Here is a 23361-nt window from a genome sequence, read left to right as displayed (position 1 = left end):
GTTAGAAGCTACAAACGTACTGAGAGCTGAACACACAATGTCTTTCTCGTTGAGTTGAGTCTTGCAACACACACTTGTTTGAACGGTAGAGGGGGGTTCGACACGGGCTGGCCGCGGTCGGCAAGATGGCACAAGGTGTCGATGGATAAGCCCTATATGTGTTACTTTCACACCATTCATCCTCAATGTCCCCAAATTAGACACTACCAGTAGGAGTCGGCAAAGTCTGAAAATTTAAAATTCTACAATTGCCGTAAATGTCTCACAGGCCTATACAGACTCTCTACTTTCTAAACATTGTTTGCCCTCAGCTGACCAGTTCTGCCTGCTATTTGTCTTTACAGGAGCAGCGCATGCATGCCTTGCAGGCTCGTGTGGGAGCCGGTGAGCAGGCTTTGACTGCACTGGAGCAGACAGCCACTGAGCAAATGGAGGGGTTGACCCAGCAGAGCTCCCTTGCCTTGGACAGGCTTCAGAGACAGCTAGGCCAAGCCTACTCCCAGCTGGAGCAGCTTCATTCCTTCATTAAGGTACTGCACTAAAAGGGCAACGGATCACAGTCTAGTGAAATCATCTAACTCGTCTCAAACCAGTATGGTATGGTGTGTGCCTGCAAGTTCTTCACCTATGAATTGTATTGATATTGTGTGGGAGTACCACCTGCAAGGTTAACTGCATTTCTAATTGGGCAAAAGTTGAAGACATGCTGTAAGGTGGAAAAAGGCAGATAGTACCTCCCTTGTGATGCTGTGCCGACTAGATACCGTATAGCAGGACTCACCTGCATAGCACCAACTCTAGGGTCTGGACTGTCCTTTTCACCAGTTGCCCAGCTGATTGTGGAAATACTCAGTGGAGTCGCAATGTCTTGCCATTTTCCCCAGAGAATGAGGGGGTTGCTTATACTGTATGAGGCTCTCTGACTGTTGTTTGAGCCTATGCGTAAAAAAAAAAACAGTTCAAAGTGTCTCGCCTTCTTGGAGTCTCTGGTTTGGGTCCTTGGTGCAGAAACATGGATTGGGAGGAACAGCCTGCCTCATGTAAGCCTGAATAGTCTTTTGTTGTTGGGAAAGTCTGGATGAGGCCTACTGCTGTCACAGCTCTGAAGACATATTTTCTGTCTCTGGCCTCAGAGAGGTTCTGGCAAACTGTCAAAAGACATACTGTAGGAAGGGGAGGCAGGGTCTTGCCTGGGCTGTTCTTATTGGTGGTCAGAATGATCTGCAGTGGTATGTTACCATGCTGAAAGTTCTAGATAGCGTTGGGCTGTCATTGTTGACATGTCTCTTCAATGTTACATGGAGATTGGTAGCAATCGCACTTGTATGTATGTATTTTAATGTATTTTATGCTCTTTTGACCGTGTCCCCCAGGATGTCTTGAGGGACGTTTTGAGGAAATTGGGGTGAGCGCAATAGCCGTATAACAACAGTGACAGCTGAGTATTTATTCCAAGGAGTGAAGAGTGTCCAGTCTGATGGCCTCAGGATTGCATCAATGACTACGTTTACACTAATATTACGTTATTATTCAGAATATGACAATATTCTGATTTTTATACAGGTAATGTTAACAGCATATTCCGTTTGGATATTCTGAATTAGACATGTGTGATATGCTGATATTATTCAGGTTTTAGGAGCATTCTTTGGACATGCATTAGGAACATGCTTCTCATTTGGGGTTTTTTCAGCAGTTTGTGACACACGGCCTCTTGCCTGTTCACGGTAAGCTTTGTGCGTTGTACACAAACCAACTACAGTTTGCAGAGATGCATGCCCAAAAGAAACACCGGACGTTTTACAAGAAAAGATGACACTCAATATATGTATAGCGCTTACTTTGATCTTTAACGTCGGATGGCTGTTTGTCTGGCATCTCCGGTCCAGCTTTCGCTGCGGGGCTGCAGGTCGCCAGCTCGAGCCGCTCCACCGCGCACACCGCACGTGAACCCTGCGTCCTCTTCACCGCAATTGCCTTATTAACGTTATGGTTCCCTTATAGCATTGGGTTTAAATTCAAAATATTGCCCAATGGGTGCTTTTGCTTTTCGCTTTGACACCAAATTCTCCGCCATCTTCTTGTCTGTCAACTCGCTCGTCCCGTGTGTGTGTAAAATCTGACTCCTGCTACTCTGAGCGGAGACGCCGTACGGACCCTTGTAGCGTCCGTTGCCTGACTAAGTATTGATAACACAGCGCTGATATGCGAAAATTAATTAAATAGGTTTATTTCTATTTTTGAAAAAAGCAAAACTACTTTGGGGCCGTTGGGAAAGTAATGTAATCTGTGTATGCCCGAACACCGTATAACACTGTATAACTCCGTAACACCCACTACCGTGGCAAGCCTACCAGACTGTTGTGGTATAGAGGAAACAAGGCGAAGCTCTCAATTTAGCTGTCAATTGACATTTCAGCCCCATGAGGTCTAGGTAGTGATCAAAAGAATAAGATCTGCTCATCTGATTACCAGAAGGAGCCCAGAGTAGAACCGTGGCTGCGTCGCATTGACAGGAAGCAGTTGATGGTTCAAGCATCTGATCAGTAAGTCAGCTTGATGCCTCCCTGTGGACGTATTCTGGGAATGTCCAACTGGGAGGAAACCCAGACCCAGAACACACTGGAGGGATTACACATCCCACCTGGTCTGGGCAAGCCTCAGGATTCCCGAGGAGCAGCTTGGGGGATGTGGCTAGGGAGAAGTACGTCAGCACTGCCTTGCTTAGCCTGCAGCCACCAGAACCAGGTCCCCCATACGTGTCAGCAGATGGATAGATGGATGGATTTGTAACAATGCATTTGCACTTTCTTCCAATACATGGGAAGACACAGGCCACCACTGTGAGAATACTGTGTGCCCAAACGGGAATGGGCACTATTGTCTTTGTCTAGGCCTAATCCATCACCTTGAGGTGTGTTTGTGTCAGTCTGCGCGTGTGTCTGGCAGAGGCTGATAAAGACTGTCCATCAACTATGCTCAGCTGACACCTGTCTATCAAAGGAGGAAACGGCTTGGCAGAGATAGATAGTGATGGCAGCGTATTTGCACACACACACATAAATCAAGTGGCAGATCATGGACACAGTTTAGTGGCAATTCTCCATTGCTTTTGTCTTCACGAGCCAGAAATACTAGAAATAACTGATACTATTCTTGTCCTTGGGTGGCTCACTTGCATCTGAGGATAATTGGAGGTGGATTTGATGTGTTTTATCTTTTCCTAACCTCTGATTTCTTTCACACATCTAAACCTTGCGCATTTATATAATAAAGAAGACACACGTGCGTGCAATCTAACCTATAAATAGAGGCTGTGTGAAAGCACACGTGTACAGAAATGCATAGAAATACAGTTCACGCTCATATAACTCCTCTCCTCCATTCCCATAACCCAAGGCTGGTGGGGCCATTGTGTTGTTGTTGAGGATTCACATCATTGTTTGCCTCCCCCTGGCTCCTGTGATTCCCTATAAGAACACCGAGCCCTTTGATTGGACTGCCTGACGTCCGGAGGAGATTTACTCTTGTCATGTATTGATCAGGACCGGAGGGCTGCGCATGTGTGTGTGTGTGTGTGTGTGTGTATAGATGTGTCTGTGTGTGTGTCTTTATGAGCTTGTTTTTTTGTTCTTTGTGCCTGTATGTGCTGTGTGTATTTGTGTGTGGAGTTTTTTTTTTTTTATTGTGTGCCAGCAAACCCTTTTGGCCCCTGCACACGCCCCAGGCTGTAAGCACTGCTGTTGAACTGCTAAACAGTGGCCCTGCATGTAGTGACTACTCCACAACACACACACAAACACACACACACACAAACACACTAAAGGTAGTTCTCTTATATAGAATATTTTGGTGTGTCATCCCTGCTGAAAAGTACACGATTTTGGAGACTTTGAGTAATATCTTTTTTTTATGAAAAGGAATGTATGAGCATTTTTGTGATTATTTGAAGTTGCTACAGGTTTAGGATATGAAGTACTAGGAGTGGGAATCACAAGCGACGTACATGAAACCTGCGTTGGCGGATGTCTGCGCTCTCCGAGTGCACTTCTAGTTTATTTAGCGTGATTTAGTGTTCTTCCCGACAAGCTATCACGATATGACTGGTACCAATCGATTTTTAGAAGGGCTGTCAATTGATTAAAATATTCAATCGCGATTAATCTCATTATTGTCCATAGTTAATCGCGATTAATCACAAATTTATCGCCCATTTTTTATCTGTTCAAAATGTATCTTAAAGGCAGATTTGTCAAGTATTTAATACTCTTATCAACATGGGAGTGGACAAATATGCTGCTTTATGCAAATGTATGTATATATTTATTGCTGGAAATCAATTAACAACATAAAACAATGACAAATATTGTCCAGAAACCCTCACAGGTACTGCATTTAGCATAAAAAATATGCTCAAATCATAGCATAGCAAACTGCAGCCCAACAGGCAACAACAGCTGTCAGTGTGTCAGTGTGCTGACTTGACTATGACTTGCCCCAAACTGCATGTGATTATGATAAAGTGGGCATGTCTGTAAAGGGGAGACTCTTAGAACCCATTTTCATTCACATATCTGGAGGTCAGAGGTCAAGGAACCCCTTTGAAAATGGCTATGACAGTTTTTCCTCATCAAAATTTAGTGCAAGTTTGGAGCGTTAGCGTAGTACTCTTGGCTACCAGCTAGTATGGCATGGTTACCATGGAACCAATGGATTCCTTAGTTTTCCTAGTTTGATGCCAGTATCTTTCCATCTTTAAAAGTGAGCCCGTTACAACCTAAAAATCACAAGTTGCGTTAATGCGTTAAAGAAATTAGTGGCGTTAAAACAAATGAGCGTTAACGAGTTATTATCGCATTAACCTTGACAGCCCTAATAATAAAAGATTGTTACTTGACGTCCGTGTACTGACACAATATTGCCTTGCAAAATATTGCGATACTATGCTGTATTGATTTTATCCCCCCACTTCTATAAATTAGCCTACACAACAATGATACACAACAACACCTTTCCCTGTGATTACCTTACACTATATACTTTTCATATACCCGTGCTTTTAAAGGTACTTACATAATTAAAGTTTGTAGGGTATATGAACAACAGTAAACAGCTGTTTTCTACATCAGTGCCCGCCTAATCTAACAAAATGAAAGCATTTTTTCCTCCCGCTCTGCTCTTTATGTTTTTGAATGGCCCTTTGTGTCCTCATGTGTGTGAAGAGGTTCAGAGGTAGCTAGTTATTAAAGAGGATATCTTTTTGCTGCTCATTTGATCCCCATCTCTATGCCCTAATCCTCGTCCTGTCTAAATTGCTCCTCTGGCAATTGTGATTGTGTACTAGCCAGGCTAAGAGCTCTTAGCAAACACACACAGACACAACACCTTCCATGTATGTATTTGAATAGCTTGTGTGTGTGTGTGTGTGTGTGTGTGTGTGTGTGTGCGTGTGAATGCTTGCATATCCCCCTCCGACCCTTTGTCTCTCTCAGGGCTGAGAATGAGTGATAAATTCACCCGTTAATCTCTTTCTGGATGCTTCCACATGCAGGGTTTAGGTCAATTGAATGTAACCCTTGACTAGTGACAGTGAATATCTATTAGGCTGTAAATAAAAGAATAGGCTCTCCGACTGTTAGTTAATGAGCTGTGTATTCCTTAAGGGTAAACACAGCTCTCAGATCACCAAAAAACAGCTAAAGCTGCCTTCCTTCATTAGAAGGGGTACGATGGTTATGATTTCTGTTCGTCCTCTTTAATCAGTGCTATTCTGCTTATTTTACACTTACATGAACGTAGTAGGCCACCTATGAAACTGGATTAGACTGTTATATAATATATTCATTTCCAAAGACTGGGTCGGGACCAACAAATATATTTGCAGAATTTCTTCCAAAGTCTTTTATTCAAGATTTATATCTGCCGTACACCTTTGAGCCACATGAGGGAGCCTGAATGTTCGTATTGTTCTGATAATAGAGTGCTGCAGGAATTAAATACTTTTGTAGGCCAACCCGGAAGATAGAATCGCACGGGTTCCCTCGACAAAAAAAGAATGGGATTTTTCCGGTGGATTTTGGATTATTGCAGAAAATGAGCTCTGTGGCAAACAAACGTTTATGATACTCGCACGTTTTTGTACTGTAGATCCCTACAAATGAACACCACTTTTATGATTTTTGCCAGAAGCAAAAAGATAACGCTTGGCTATAAAGAAACTACAGCACGGTCGCATGAACGCGAGTATAAACAACGAGGCTGTGGCGGCGGAGAGTCAGCGTGATGACTCATTTAGTCTCATTTAGCCACTTGTTAGCAACCGCTTTTTTTAAGACATGTAAAAGCTTCAAAATTCACAAGCCGAATATTTATTGATGTATTTTATATCGTAGCACAAAATGTTAAAATCTCTTCAGCTTGTGTTAACAACAGACCTTATTTCAGGCATCTATAAAAACACATTCAAAAAACCTATTGACTTCCAGACGAGGGAACCGGAAGTGCTGAAATGCTAACTCATTTTGGGGTTTTAGGACTCGTTCCTGCAGCACTCTTTTGTAGCCTACTTATAACATTGAATCTAATATGAAAGGCTAGCATACATTCTGTTTGCTTTACTGATGAGAGGAAAAAAACAAGATATGCTCTTAACTCCACCTAAATGCATTGATTTGGTCTCATTTATAAAGTATTTAATATGTTTATATTACGTTTTTGTGTTCAATAACACATGCATAAAGCTAAGTTGTGATTTATCAAACGTATATCTCTTCGAAATGGCTGGTTTACCTATTCAAGATAATATGAGGTGATGTGGAAATGGCGGTAAAAATGGCCAGGAACGATCACAAATTTGCTCTTTTCACGATTTATGGATAAAGCCTATTGTGAATTGGGTCATGATGGTTTGTCATTTTTTAAAAAGTGGGTCCCCAGAAAAAAAGTTTGGGAAACACTGATCTAGAAGGAACAAGTCAAAAAGCACCTGGCCTTGCTAACTTCATAGACAATTCACACTTTTCTTGTTTTAAAGTGTAACAGTTTATACATTAGTCTTGAGATCCGGAGTTGAAAAATGTGTTTAATCTCTGAGTTGATTTATAAAACAAATTGGTGTTATTCTTTTTATCTGTATGGGCTTTATATAATGTGTTGGTTTTCCTACACGTCTCCTTTGAATTTCTGAATGCCTGTGCTCTTCTTGTGTATATTTGATGTTGCTAATAGACAAATAGCAACACTCCACGTACTCCAGCTGTGAGCCTCCAACCACTCGCTCAGTGCTCTCCTGTGAGAACCACCACTTGCTTTGTAAACTGCACCTGGTCCACCTGTGTGAAATTAAGAGAGAAGAGTGGAGATGTTTGCCGCAATTCAACATTGTTCATGTGTGATTACCCTTGTTACTGTAATGCACTTGAGTGTTTTCGTATGTTTGTACTTGTGTGCACACACTATACTTCTTGCTTGCTTGGCTTTATTGTGTAGTACTGTCCAAGAGCAAGTTGTTGTTGTTTTTTTTTTATTTTGTTTTCGTGTACAGCGAGTTCTCCTGTCTCCAGCTTTCTCTCATCTGACCATCTATTCCAAGGTCAGCTTTTCAGCAAGCTTACAAGGGAATGATACAGAAGATTATTGCCTCGATCAATAAGCTCAAAATGAAGCAAAGGGGAGTTTACTTTATTGACTTTCTCGTGTACAGTGGCAGTTTTAACATTTAATTGTCTCTCTGTATTTAGAGCAAACTCCCATTTAGTGCCCGACAACTGTGCCATCCCAGGCCTTCCTCCTCTCGCTTGCCATTCACTCGGGCACCATTTGAAACAGCCCCTCGTAGCTTAATTATTAACAGTGTTATGCTGCCCTGTTGTACTGTGAGACATTCAGAAAGCAAATAAATAAATGAATGGCCTGCATTTTCAGTAGCTCTCTGTCTTCCCCTCTCTGATGCGTGATTCTCTGTCTGTGGAGATTTTAGCAAAACTTGGGGTACGTTTGCTATCAAAGCTGTGTTCCCTCAGCTTTCAATCGACAGGGCAACGAACCCTCAGGTCCACATTCCTACAAGGCAGCGTGAGGCGAAACCGAAGAGAATCTGAGTGTGTCAAACTCAATATTCCTCCATAATGTACTAGGCCTCTCTGGCGCATGCTTGATCAATTTCATTTATTCATCTGCCAGGCAGAGCTATCCCTCTTGTTTTTCTATATCCATTTCATCATCCTCTTCTCTTTTTATTCCTTCTTCTCCTCCCCCTTCAGGCTCTGGCCAGTGAAATACTTTTAGACGTTCAAGAGGTCAAGCAGCAGTTGATGAAGAGGAGGAGGTTGAGGCAGGCCAACGCTGTGGCAGCAAAGGGCGGCCTCTCAGCCAAGTCGATGATCAAAGCCAAGTCCATCGCTGCCTCCATCCTCAATATGTCAGAGAATGATCTCGCGGACATAATGGACACCGACCAGGTAAGGCCAAGAGACAATGGGTCAACACTTCATATAAACGCTAACTTTAGGATCTTTATCAGGTTTGATCATGCCCACAGCACATACCTAAAATAGATTTTCAGTACTGTAAATTTTAAAAACATCCTAAAAGTTTTCAAGGTGTTTTGCTTAGTGATTGAGCCAGAGGACTGGGAAAGACATTATATCATCAATAACAACGTGTAGCTTTGGTTATCTTTCTTTGTCAGTTGAGACTAAATGCTACAGTAACTTTAGCGTGTCGTCTGGGAGCAGATGCTGTAGATTGGCGTTTGGTGTAGAGGGAAGGAAGCATGGAGAAACATAAGCCTTCTGTTCTTAGTTCATTCCGCCTTTATCTAACAGTATTTAGCCTTGCTGGAAATCTCTGACCTTCTCTTATTGATGGGTAGATAGATTTCTGGAAAGTAAGCAACACCAAGTAAAGTTGAACCACACACCACCAAGGCACGTCGCTAATAAGTCAGGAAGTAAGTTGCAGTGCTGTAGAGAAGGAGTTGGCTTCATGTTTAAAGCCGGTGTTCTCGCTCTCGACAAGATCAAAAACCTGTCAACACCTGCAGCAGCTGTCGACTTGATATAAGATTTAATACGGCACAAGTTGAGTAAGTGCAACTCTTTTCTTCCGACCGAAAGCCGTCATTGAACTGAAATTCCTCGCTATTGACTCTCGGCCGCTTGCAAAAGTCTGAGTTTCACCCTCTTTTTCCAACTTGGTGGGCCCTTCCTCTACCATACATCATACCCAGCTATGTCATCAATTAGCAATCCCATGTTACAATCAACCTCCCATCCCCGGGGACTTCCTCCCATCTATCACAAGATGAGAGAGGGCGCTCCAGGCACTTACTCACACTTGAAACCAATTTTAGCCCTTTGCAGCCCAGCTCCACCCAGGAGATGACAGGGAACACTTTCTCACTTGACGAAAAGTCCCCCTCATCAGAGCTGAAACCTCTGCGTGTAAAAACACTCTCTCCTACGCACCGCTCGTTTCTCTGTCGTATTAATGGTGGTTAATGGCGTGCTGCTTGGTGCCCTAACATGGTGGGTGTGTTTTTTTCCCCCCGTTTTTGTTAATTGAACATTCATACATCACTGTGCTGTCGAAAAATGCACGCACCCACCAGAGAATTATAAATGTTGTGTCACAGTGAGGTTAACAGTTTAGGTGTGAGTATGTGTTACTTAGTGTAATTTTGAATGTCGGAAATAGACCCAGAGATAAATGGTTTGTTTCGGTACAGATGTTTGTTTAGGTGGGTGTCATGGAGAAATGGGGGCCTGTTTCACATGTGCACCAATTGAAACTCCAGCTGGACACGTTAAAAGATCTGTATGGAAGTGTGTGTCTATATGTAGATGTTAGTCAACTTGGACTTGTAGGTAACTCAAAAACCAAGTGCACCGTATTTAAACCAGCCTGAACTTAACTATGCTTTAACTGTGCTCACAAGGCTTCTAGGGCTGTCCTCAACCAAAGTCCGAACCATAGTCCATTCGGCTCGCCAAAATCAGACATAAATTGATACTTTTGGTTAGTTTTCTATTTAATCTGGTTCGGCTTCACAGTGCACAAATTAAAGTGGACCAAATAAAACAAATAAGTTGTTGAGGGGCGTGTACGAAGGAGCAAATTTATCTTATTCATCTTGAGAGCTGCCTCTTCTTTGCAGTTAATGCAGACTTTGATGCTGTCGAAGTTTTTTCACTTTGACTCAGCACTGATCGACTGCGCACATGAATGCCTTCTCCTCCAGTTTATGACTTTATATATCACTGTTTTTGCACAATTTATTTAGCATATGCTGTGTGTCCTCTTTGACCCCGATGTCAAGCAAACATCAGACTTCTGCAGAGGTCCAGGTCCATCCTCTCCCACTCATGTTAACCTGTCATTTACCTGTGTCCATCTCAACAAATGGTCACGCAGGCAGCCTGTGCTTTGGTTCGCTTGGAAACGAGACCGCTTTAGAGAGGTGGTTTCGGACCGGATGTTTTGGTCTGCATCAGAGTACGATTACTGCGTTCATGACCCCCCAAACGAACTGTACCAGTTTGATTCAAGCAGACTAAATGTTGGCTTGTGAAATTGCCACTCATACAATTTTGTTAACTAATCGATTAGTTGATTTAATCAACAGATTTGTAAAACTGAGTTTCTCCTCAAGGAATCACTCAAAAGCACCACTTTAAATCTTGTGTTTACCAGAGATGTACATGTAAGTTTCTTGGAAATAAGTCATTCAGCTTGAAAAATCATAAAAAATGAATAATTGAATAAAGAAATATTAGTTAACTAAGACCAAAACGACTGATTAGTCGACTAATCGACTTAGAGGGGGCAGCCCTGGAGGCTTCACTAGTTGTGAGCTTTATAAAATGGCTATATGGTCTCCACAATCGTAACTGAGGCCGGTTTGTGACACATTGTTGAAAATTATTTAAAAGTTTTGTACAGAGTTGAAGTTTCATACTTGTTTCAGAATTGTGATTTCTTTTCCTCCTCACTAAAAGAAATGTACGGAGCTTTTGCACATCCTTTGTAGATTCTGTGTTTTTTTTTGGACTTGAGGACGTGGCATGAGTCCCAGCAGTCTTCAACGAGTCCAACACATAGCAAGTGTATTCATTTATTCACTTGGTTGTGCGATACCAGTGTGTTGAATGAGAAGTCTGGGCTTAATGGGATTGCTTTTACTCTTCATTTTTACTTTTAAATGAGAATACTCCTTTGCCAACATAGCTACTCTTCTTTAGTTTGGCAGATTTCTCTCGCCAACAATATTTGCAGAGGTTTTTAACATTGTAGTGCACCGATACTTGTTTTTGAAATCAATGCATTTCTGAATTTCAGGCGTAAAATTCTAAATGCATTATTCCTAGTTGTGGTTATATTTTAGGAAAAGTTTGGGAACAGATGACCTTTGTGTTTTTACCACCATCTTTTCCAAAGACTGCATATTTCTTAGTCTTGGTTTGTTGATTTGTCCCTGCAAGGAAGTCAGAGCTTTTGCTTGAGGTGTTTTTTCTGAACAGAAATGCAGTTGTGTCGAAGCTGTTTGTGCAGCTGGTTCTACAATAGTTATAGACAGCGTAGCAACGAAAGTGTTTTCAGCTATTTCGTTGGAATGGGGAATTTGTTCCCTTGTTTTTTTTGTATTTTTAATTCATTAATTTATTTTCAAATAAACTTACAGCTGCTCCAGTATGCACAAGCCCATCTAGAAACGCACACAAAATCAATGTGATGTATGTATATAGATGTAAAGAAGGCGTCTAAGTGTGCTCAAACATAACTACCCCATACAAGCCTGAACACATGTATCACGCTGCACACTGTTATTTGCCTCTGTCCATTCCGTAGCGTGCAACAGAGGACCGGAGAGGGCCGAGCAGCTCCAGGCTCCCCTGGCAACTTGTTGTGGAGTTAATGATCCAGATGTAATAAGGCTGTAATTGCCAGGCCAGTTTGTTTTGCACCTAATGTTTGATGGAGGGTCAGTGCTTTGTTATATATCTACCAAGGGTGGGCAAGCACACTCACGCACATGCACTCTTTCACACGCTGTGTTCACCCCTGCGGGATGCTTGAAGGCAGTAGTCACAAGAAGGCCCCCCCTCTCTCGCCCTCTTTTTCTCTCTCGCTAAACACACTCCCCACCCCCGGTCTCTACTTACTTCTCTTTTACTGGGAGTACCAGGCACAATTAGGCATACTCTGAAATTAACCGAGACCAACTGCTACCGCCAAGGATCACACATAGAGGGTGCCAGGAAGCCCAGGAACACCAGGGGGAAACACATGTTTAATCCAAATGTTAACCCTCCAGACCTTACTCATTGCCATGGATATGACCAATGCCAAAATCTTCACCGTCCCAGCCTGGTCACTGAGTATCTTTCTCAATTATCTTTTAGGTTTTTAAATCATTCTGTAGCTTCACAGTGATGTTCCTTATGCATTCAAATTATAACATTAAAATTTTGGTCAAAGTATTATGCTTTAGCATCAAAATGCTATTTTCCCAAGCCCTTCTAAAAACTTGTTCCCACGTAACCGGACATAGGTTTCTGCATTATGACGCTGCTACATGTACAGTATATAAACATCCTTATAGTCAGTGTATTAACATTACACATAGTATCTTAGATGGCGGTCGGCATGCTCCCAGTTTGGAGAAGCAGACAGGAGTATCGGCACGGAAGCTAAACAATGTACTGCTGTGGACGCCATGTTAGTTCAGATCCGAAAATCACACAATAACACAAACAAACTAACCGATCAATGCAGCGGTAGACCAGCAACTCCTGTGTTCTGGCAGGTAAAATGACAACGATAACAGCTTCAGTTCCCCATTGGAAAGGGCTGACTGATGGCAAGGTAAAGCTTTAAAAATATTCTATATATAGCGTACACTTAACCTGATATTGATTTTTTTTTTAGGTGGCTAGAATATGTTTTTTTTACTGCCCCCGTCCACAGCTGCTTTACTTTGCCTTCAGACAGCCCTCACCGACGGGGAACTGAAGCCGTTATATCGCTGTCTTCAAAGCCACCAGACTCCATTCACAAAAACAGTAATTTTACCTCACAGAACACGGGACTTTACATACAACCCCACTTCAAAAAATCGGAACCAACCCTTTCAGTTATTTCCAAACTTAGCACAGCTAACTTTGACTCAGCTAGTGCCATCATTCACATTATTCATAACCTTATTGATGAGCCTCGATTAGCTTACTTTGGTAACCTACGTCACTGCTTTTTGCAAGGCCTGAGTGGGCGTTTCCATTTGAAAAAAAACATCAGAACAGAACGCACATAAACCCGCCTTTTAAAAATCTTGTATTATTGTGGCTATTGAATAAAACAAGACCAACGAGTATCAAATAAACAAGTAAGGTAGTAAAAACATATAAACAGATGGATTTATATTTCCTTTTATGGTACTGAATTTTCTTCACATTGGGAATATACGCAACATGGGCTTTAGATAAAATAATAGAGATAATGTAATTATCGATATGCACTGTAACACTTCCCATGACTTTGAGTAGCTCAGCATTAACATTGTTAATCATTTTCTCAGCTGAAAGTGCTAAAAAACGTAGGTGGACAGATTTTTTTGGACAAGAGTCAACATTTGTCTGTCTGACTCACACGAATATTGCTATGAATATTGGTTGATCTTCAGAGAGCACTCTGGTGAAGTCAGCACCCGAAGCGGACTCTATCAAAGTTCACATAAAGTCTGCATGAGCCCCCTTGTGGACTCGTGGCATTGGACAGCCTTTGCCGTCCCAGACTTCACACACTGTGCCCGTTAGGTCCGCCAGTCTGCAGGTGCAGGGACTTATAGATTCAGCCACACACACACTTTTCTCCCCCTCCTGCCCTCCCCGCGTCCCTCTGAGGCGGTACAAGGCTCGTCGCATCATTTTCGAGCAGCAACACCTGGGGCTTGAAGTGAAGAGGTAAGGCATTAGTGCTGAGGTGTACATGGCCACACGGTCGCTCCTCTTCCTGTTCATTAGTGGTAACAAGGCTACCGCTCTGTTAGGTCTTTATACATGAGTAGCATGCAAACGTATACTGGCATACCTTGCCACTGAGTCTCCAGAGAGCTTCTTCAAGGTCCTGGCTGGTGTGATGCTACAATTCTGCCCTTAAGCAGGAGACTCACAGAGGCCAATCTAAAGATACGGCAGCAGGTTCTCTCCCGAAACGTCAAGTAGCTCTCAATTGAAATGGTCACATGTTATCCAGGTACAAAACGCTAAGATCCCTAAGGTTTATTGAAGGTATTCTCTCTGAACATCGGCATGGTTTCATGTGGATCGTTCAGTCTTCATTCTCAGTCATTGATTGTATGTATTTGTGTTTTTTTGCAGGGGGCAGAGGCCCGTTCAGAGAGTCCCAGAGACCAGGAGTGGCTGGACCACCTCAACCTCATCCTCCAGCAGAAGGTCAGGCTCACAATCATCTGCAATAATGATCACACAAGTTACTCATTCCTGCAAATGCACAAGATATTAGCAGCCTCCCTTCAATTCCCCCCTGCCAAGGAGGTTACGTTTTCGGTTCGGTTTGTTTGTTTGTCAGCAGGATAACAGAAAAAACTACTAACTCGATTTTTAAGAAACTTGTTGGAAGGGTGTAGCCTGGGCCACGGAAGAACCCATTAAATTTCGGAGCGGATCTGAATCGCGGGGTGGATGCACAAATTATTTTTCGCTTTCATTAACATTGCAAGATCTGTCAGACTGCGCTCTCTGAGTGCCCTTCTAGTTGTAAAATGAATTCCCGGCGTGGCACAGCTCTCGGTTGAGGTGTTGTGTCAAAAGGTAACAGAAAATTGGCAGAAAGTTTGTTCTTCTTTTTAGAGTTCATGGTAACAAAAATAAATTGAAATGGAGCAGAGTGGTACTCTGTCAAAAACAACACATTCTTAAAAATGTGAAAAAAAACTTTCACTTTCTTAAGATTTGAATTACAAGTGGGAGAATGATCTGTATTGTTTTATATAAGTAAAAAGAATCATGGTAAGGTTATCATGCCACCACTATTTTATCATTCTCTCTGTCACTTAGTATCAGTGAGGGGGGAGTTGAAACGGGCAAAGCGCAAATGAATTAGATTGCAATATATATATTATTTTTCAGACTGTATTATAATTTTTTCGTATTTAGTGGGGAGTTTCTCGTTTGTATTTGCAAATAATTTATTTCTGAATAAACTATACAGTATACTGTTACAAGTAGTTATTATTTTCAAAGTAAATTTTTTTACAGAGAAATACCCTAAAAATCAATATTTTGTGATGTATTGACTTTTTTTGTTTGAAACTTAAGTTTAAGAATAACTCATTTTAATTTCCATTCAAGTATTGAATGATAAGATGATAATATTTTAGCCAAACATTGCAGATGTGTTGCTTTTGTCAGTTTTCAGTGTAGAAAAATTTAGGCACCGGTTTTCACCCAAATACTGTAAATGGAGGATGAATTTTTAGTTCCCACCCCGATGTGTCCTGCTCCAGGCTCTGGAAAAAAAAAACACAATGATGCAAAAGATAAAACAAAGAAAAGCAACTGCATCCTCATCGTGTGTGTGTGTGTGTGTGTGTGTGTGTGTGTGTGTGTGTGTGTGTGTTTGTGTGCACGGCCACTCATCTGTGAGTGCTCTGCTGGAGCTTTACTCGAGTGCTGTCAACGTCTGCTCTGCTGTGATATGTGTATGATTGAGAGTGTCGACTGTGTGTATGTGTGTGTCTTGTCTGTGTTCTTGTCAGCGGCTGCCGCAGGCACTCATGCGTCGCCTCCGCACCACGACACACACCAGACACTGTTCTCTTGTTCCCCAGATCTTCTCCTGACCTTTCCACCTTCCTCTCCCCCTCCCACACTAACACACACACAAACACTCTACTGAATCCATGTTTTTCCCTTCTAGCTGGACAGCTCTCAGTCCCTGTTCTCTGTCTCTCTCTCTGCCATCCTCCACTGTCCTGCATTCCTCTCTCTCTCCCTCTCTCTCTCTCCCTCTCTCTTTCTCTCTCTGGCTCAGACCCCGAGGCAGCTTGTTAGTGGGGAACTAAATATTGATTTGGCGGGCCTGTCGATGCCGGGAGAATGAGCTAGTGTCCACCAGAGACCTCGGCACCGGCAGCCTGCTATCGACGTTTTCCGTGGGCAGAACAGGGGTGGTGGAAGGGGGGGGGAGGGAGTGGAGGAGCTGGTGTGGGGAGTGGAGGAGGAGGAAGAGTGGAGTATGACAAGTCTGAGACTCGCCCCTAGGTCTCTGTGGGGACCGCTGGGACCACCGCAGTCATCCCCCCTCACTGCAACCGACTTTTTCTATCCCCTTTCAAGTCCATCTTGTTCTGTTTTTTGTTCATTTATTTATTTCTAATGTCTCCTCTTCTCTCTATCTCGTCTGGTTTTTAAATGCATGCAGTCATATCACGAGGACACCAGACTGTCTCTGCATACTGTATTTCTGTCACATGTGAAATCTCACATGCTAAGAGACCAGGGGAAGGGTCTATGAAGACGCTTTAAGTGCCTGTCTGTTCGTTGATTAAGGTAGATCTCCTAATTTGACGCTTTGAAGCCCGCTATGATAACGTGTCTGTACTACACATGTCCGCTGACGCTGAGAAGCGAGCGTTTTCTTAAGAACTCTCATACTGTACCCCTCTCTTCCTCTCGTCTCTCTGTCATAGCGTATGAAAGGCTCGCCAAGCAGAACATCTGTGAAGTGGAATGGCCTGGCCTGTCACCCTGCCTGTGACACTAATAACACACTACCCTAATAGTGATATGATCTTACCCCCGAGCTGCACACACACACTTCTTCGGATAAAAAAGACACAGAGACAGAAATAGACCCGACGAAAGGAAAGATGAGAGAGAGATCCATGTCCTTAACTGGCTGGCTGTCACTGAAAGAGGATGAGGATGTGTCCATCTGTGCGCGTGTATGCCTGGGTATGTGTACGTATTCGCGTGTGCATGTGCACTCTCACGACAGCCTCATCTTGTCACTGTCAGTGCCTAATGGAGCTGCCACTGGGACAGCACTTTATTATCTCAGTGGCCCTGTCAATAGCAAACCCATCACTCACTCTGTGTGTGTGTGTGCAGATGTGAAAGAGCGGTATGTATGTGTGCATCTGTGTCTCTGTGTGCGGGCTGCCATTGTTCGTCATCATTGTCGTGCGCTGCCACATGTCAGCGTAACAAGAAAAGAGAGACATCCGCACCACATAGGCGAACCGTATGTTGCACGGAGACACGTGACGTGAACGCGTTGAGTTACTGCTCCCTCCGTGCCGAAGAAGTGGCAAAGATTTCTGGAGCCCCCCCCCTCGCCGCCGCCCCACACGTCCACTCAAAACCAAATGAAACATTGCATTCATTTCCTCGTCTCTCACCTCCACTGGTGAGTTAATGAAATCAAACCCTACGCCTCTCAGTGGAGAGCCACCATAAGCGGCGCTCCACGGCCAGGATCGAGGGACGGTGCTATCTAATAATCATGAGCAGGCCAGGGGGTGTACTGTATGGCTCCACCGCAACCCACCATGAATAAGGCCAGCAGAGAAGATGGAGTGTCCATGTGGGCCACGGGGTCCAGGCACCGGCCCGGGGAAGCATTGATTTAATTGCCTTTGGTTTATTTGTGGAGTCCTAATTATTGACTGGAGGTAGAATTTAATGGGCCAAGTCTTTATGAAGACAGGGAAATGACTGGCTTCTGCTGCTGGCCAATAATGAACAGGAGGAGCATGTGCATGCAAGCGTGTGCACATGCATGCAAACACACGCGTTCCCTCCAGATCATTTTTCAGACTCATTTTGTACACACACGTACCCATCTCAGGCCTCATGACAGCATAATAACATTTAAAAAGTCATTGACTCTGTTGATTTCTTTATGAGAGGACAGTGGTTTGGGGTGGCGCTGAGGGCCCGCTAATATTTACTTCACAATCACACCCTGGGGAGACGTACAAGCATCACTTCTTATCAGCCTCCAAACTATAACAAGCAGGTGAACATTACATTAAGACAGTAGTAGAGGCAGGCCGGACCAATCTGGACTGGACTTGTTATAAAACGTTGTTTATGGATGGACTACAGGGCGGAAATTTTTCCTGTAATTTCGAACCCTTATTGAACTTTGGGGAGGGGTTGCTGCTGCTTATTGCTATGATGCTAATGGCATCATTTATCTAAAGTTAAATAACAGACTTTATTCATGTCACTTCCTGTCAAAGCCTCTCAGTTCCCTAGGGCGTTACATCATTAACCCTCCGTATTAAACATATCAAAGGCTCCGTGCCTTACAGCGCTAATGCAGTGAGAAAGTTTTCCATTGTTGTCGGTGCTGTGAGGGTGAGGGGTAGCGTGTTGTGTTGTGTGGCTCATTATGCCTCTGTAATGACAAGGAACAGCTCTGAGTCCCACACTTCTCTCTCTGAAGGAAAGTGACTCTAATTAAGCCTCATTTAATGATTGAGCTAATTAAATCAGCCACTCTTTTTCTGTCTCTGTTAAGTGTGTTTGTATGTGTGTGGAGGGGACTCGAGCCAAGCCTTTGTACTGTAAATATGTCACTGGAACAGTGGCGAGGGGATCCCAGGAGGAGACTATACTGATGCCAGAGCCCGCTGTGACTGATTCGGTGCGTTCAACTTGCATTTCACATAAATAGAAACAGCAGATGCAGCCTTTTGGTGCCGTTTCTTAGCCATTAAACTGTTGGGGTGATTACTTAACCAGGCGAGCTACAATATATCAAACAGCACTTTTCATTAGATCAGTTGAAACAGTCCAGGTGAATAATCTTATTATTATTCCTGAGTCATGAGGCTATATTTGAGCTTTAAGGTTACTGCCAGTCTGATTGTACCCGAGGGCCGTCCTTTGGAGCACAGTGGACTTTCGCTCTTTAAGTTACTACAGGAAGAGAATTAATGATGAAAGTAGACATTTCCTCACTGAATAGATGACTAGAGGTGTTAAATTCCCTCATGTCAGTGAAGAAACATTGAAAAGCAACAATTCTTGTTTTGTATGTGACAGTTTGCTGCAGGCACAGCCACCTTTGTTGATTGTAACTGCCTCCCAGTACATCACCTCGGGCGAAATGAGCCATACTGTTAATCACGGTGTGTTCTTGATCCCTGAATTCTACCTAAAGGTTGCATCTGTTATGTATGGATATCACCTTTCTATATTTATACCCTCAGTCGTGCCAGAATCACCTCATTTTCACACCTAATGAGTAGGAACCTGAAACAAAGACCCGGTGCTTCCCTGTGTTTAATCTAGGGTGTATTTAGGTCAGATCCCTAACAAATGCATGTTGCGCACCGGAATGATGTTTCCAAACAACGTATCAAGAAAAGGAGAGATTTTTAATTACAGTATTTGTGGCCCCAAGTGTCCAATTCCCTTTCATATCAGTCTCTAGTGACCTAAAGGGGAGAAAAGAGAGGGATCTGCTCCGCTGCAGGGGTAGGTAATTACGAAGGAGAGGGAGAGAATAGGCTTGTCGGTGCGTTAGTGATTTTCTTACCTGAGCCCCTTTTTGCAAATGTGACATATTCATTATCAGAGATAATCAAATGCAAGACTTTTTAGTATGGTGCCTTTGTGCTTTTTTATCTATTTATCATGCTGTTGTTGTTGTTATTCCCCCGTTTGATAAATTTGATTTTCAAACAAAAGTGAGAAGATCAAAGATCAAAGAGCTGTTTTTTTTTTTCCTCCTCTGTGATAAAACTAGTGTAACTACTTCTCCCTTACCTTGAATAGTGGCCTAGATTGGAGACGGCTCATCAGCCAGGGACAAAGATTTATAGCAGGAATCCTCCACCACTGTGAAAACACTCCTGTCATACCAGTCAGATCAGAAACCTTACTTTGTTATGGTTATTATTAAATTAACATGTAGTGTACATCCTTGTTTATTACAGTACAAATATCCTCTGTACAACTGTTGTTACAGGTATACAGGTAGACACTCCTGTGGGACTTTTTGAAGGACCTAAAAGTTGCTTTTATAGTAGAATATTATATCAGAATCAGTTTTATTTGCCAAGTACAGACATACAAGGAATTTGACTCCAGTTTTATGCATCGCTCAATGCACTTACACAGAATAGAAATAACAGCTACGGACAAGGAAAACCAAGCTGGACAGATAAAGATGAGGAATAGGCAGGACTGGTACTGTATTTACACAAGTGGTGAAAATGTAGGTGTATATATATAATATAAAATATCAATGAACAATAATAAGATAGGAATAAAATAAAATAAAATAAAATAAAACGTCTATAAGTCAAGTGATCTGGAAGTTGTAGACATTACAAATAGTACAAAGAAATAAATACTGAATGGATTTACATGGACTGGTTGATTATGTACATGTATACATGTCTATACACTGTTTGTACAGTGAGTAGGATTTATATTGACAGTGACAGATGTGTATCTATAAGGGCAGTGTCGGTGTATGACTGATTTAAGTGCTCATCAGAGTGATGGCATGGAGCTAAATTAGGCAGCAACATCTGCCTACTTAAATGGCTGTTACATTGCTTTGGATAAGGTGGTAAACTAGTGAATATCTGAGAAAGAACACCCAGTACTCATATGCTGAGCGCATGCAGAAATTTGGATGCTGTACCCCCTTATATCTCTTTTAGGCTCTCTGATTCCTCCTCCCTAGTCATTCGGACTCATTTAGATATCCGACAGCCTGACACAATCTTTACAACTACTCACAAATTGGGCCCTTGGAAATAATTGCGATAACCCGTTCCGAGGGAGAAGACAAAAGAGCTGGAATGATCGATCTTTTAAGGAAAGAAAAAAAGTTGATGTGTGTAATGCCACTACCAGACAATGGTCACTGGAGTGCAGCAACTTTGAGCTGCTCCTTGCCTTGAGGTGTGCCCCAGGCTGTAGAATAGCAATGTCATTTAATTGGCTCATAAAAACACCTTTTGCTTGCAGCTCTTGTTCTCGTCTTCACACACACACACACACACACGCTTACACACACACTTGTCAGTGTCAGTGGCTTTACATGTCAGTTCACTTCTGCAACATGTTCATGAAATCACACCTAGACAAAAGGTCTGCTCTGCAGGGCCTGTTGAATAGTAATGATGTGAGTTAGCATGGCTTAATGCTACAGTAGCTTTTTTAGTGTTGCCATCGGGGACAGGGCCTCTTGCAAAAAACAGCGGCCGCGTTGCTAAGTGCTGGTGCTGGCTAGCTCTGCCAAAGGGGACAGGGGCCCGGTTAAATCAACTGTAGCATAACATTAGTGCCAGTTCCCTAACGCTGCCTTAAGCAGCCCAGGGGATCCAGTAGAGCAGCTGCATCACAGCTTACCTCCAACCATCCTGCAGGGCATCGGTCCCCAGAAAGTGTGGCCGTCAGATGAAAGGAGACGATCGTCCTGCTTGTCCCGTCCGGGAGTCTGTGTGTGTGTGTGAGCGCTTGTGTTTCCTTGAGCCACAATCTGCTGATGTGAGTCACACACACCATACAGTAGGAAGATGAACCAAGAGAACAAAACTGACGAGGGTGGAGCTAAGTACAACCTCCTGAATAAGACATTTTTAGGCGACCAAAAAGGATATAATTAACTTTCATGAACTGAAAACACACTGTGAAAGGGTTGAAGTTGTAAGACGAAAACACAAACAACTACTAGACCGGACAACGCTGTGGTAGTGACCTGTCAATCACAAGGTAGCCACGCTCTAAAGCATACCCTGCTTTATGGTCTATTTGACTCTAAATGGGACCATAATTTACTAAATGAACATCATGCTGTATTGAAGAAGACTTGAAACTAGTGATTGAGACCATAAACTCATGTTTACAATGTTTACTGAGGTAATAAATCAAGTGAGAAGTAGGGTCATTTTCTCATAGACTTCTATACAATCAGACTTCTTTTTGCAACCAGAGGAGTCGCCCCCTGCTGGCTGTTAGAAAGAATGCAAGTTTAAGGCACTTCAGCATTGGCTTCACTTTTCAGACCCCGGAGTTGCCCACTGGTCCATAGTCATTGTATTACCTACAGCAGATGATGGTCGGCGCGCCCCCAGTTTTGGAGAAACAAACAAGAGTACCAGCACGGGAGCAAAGCAATGTACTGCTGTGTACGGGGCAGCAGCAAAACGTATTTTAGCCACCTAAACGAAAGACCCACTTAAAAAAATGAATATCCGTTTAAGTGTACACTATATTTAGAATATTTTCATCGCTTTATCTTGCTGTCAGACCAACGTTTCCAACTTATCTATGCTCTCTTCAAAGCCGCCAGACTCCATTAACAAAAACAGTATAGATGAGTTGCGTACACCTAAAGTAGGGATGTAGAAATTTTCCCACAGGTTAATACACTTGTGACAACACCGGTGTTACAGATTACACCGGACATTTTACAAGAAAACATGACGTTCAGGATCTGTAGAGCGCTTACTTTGATCTTTAACGCTGGATGGCTGTGTGTCTGGCCTCTCCGATCCAGCTTTCGCTACAGGGCCGCGTGCACACCTGCTGTAAACGCTCCGTACTCCGCCCTGCAATTGCCTCATTAACATTATGGTTCACTTATAGCCTTGGGTTTAAATCCGAACTATTGCCAAATATGAGCTTTCGCTTTTCTTATCCTCTGCCACCATCTTGTCTGTCGACTCTCTCTCGTCCCGTGTGTGTGAGATTTGACTCCTGCTACTCAGTGCTGACACTCCGTACAGAGCAGACACTTCCAGTTTTATAGCGTTGGGTGCAGATACATGCAAATGAACTAAATGTGTTTTATTTCCATAAAAAAAAAGCAAAGCGACAGTTGGGGCAGAGGGTATGTAATGTAATTGGTGTATGCCCGAACATTGTGTAACCCCAGTAACACCGACTACCATGGCAAACCTAACTGATATAGATTTTTTTTAGGTGAGCCTTTCTTTTAAGTGGCTAAAATGTGTTTTGCTGCCGGCCCCGTCCACAGCAGTGTATTGCTTTGCGTCTGTGCGGTAACTTCTGTTTCTCCAAACTAGAGGTGTGCCAACTGTCATCTACTGTAGGTAATACACTAACTATGGATAAGTACCTCATACAACCTCACTTCATATAATCCAAACTATCCCTTTAAGACGCCAACCATGAACCACAACATCCCCGGTTCTCTCTTTCCCTCGTGTCTTGTCGTCTCTCCACTGTCCGAGTAAAATGCCCAAAAAACGATTTAAAATGAAGGAATTGAAAGTAGATAAGGTTTCATCTGTTTCAGACTTAAATTTTAACTGCTGTTAGGTTTATCTAGATCATGTTTACCTGTTAG

At 42.9% G+C, this 23361-nt stretch overlaps 1 protein-coding gene across 3 annotated transcripts in view; it reads left to right on the top strand.

Moving 5' to 3' along the window:
- cntln (centlein, centrosomal protein) overlaps positions 1-23361 on the top strand; it is a 109776-nt gene that overhangs the window by 82816 nt on the left and 3599 nt on the right. For all 3 annotated transcript variants that reach the window (XM_037763929.1, XM_037763930.1, XM_037763931.1), the window contains exons 24-26: positions 345-530; positions 8262-8459; positions 14376-14450. In XM_037763929.1, coding sequence (XP_037619857.1) covers positions 345-530; positions 8262-8459; positions 14376-14450 — 459 coding nt within the window. The remainder of the gene's footprint in view (positions 1-344; positions 531-8261; positions 8460-14375; positions 14451-23361) is intronic.

This window comes from Sebastes umbrosus, chromosome 3 (assembly GCF_015220745.1).
Source record: "Sebastes umbrosus isolate fSebUmb1 chromosome 3, fSebUmb1.pri, whole genome shotgun sequence".
Lineage (NCBI taxonomy): Eukaryota > Metazoa > Chordata > Actinopteri > Perciformes > Sebastidae > Sebastes > Sebastes umbrosus.
The sequence above is the reverse complement of the archived record's forward strand: the minus strand, read 5'-3'. Positions and strand labels throughout refer to the sequence as shown.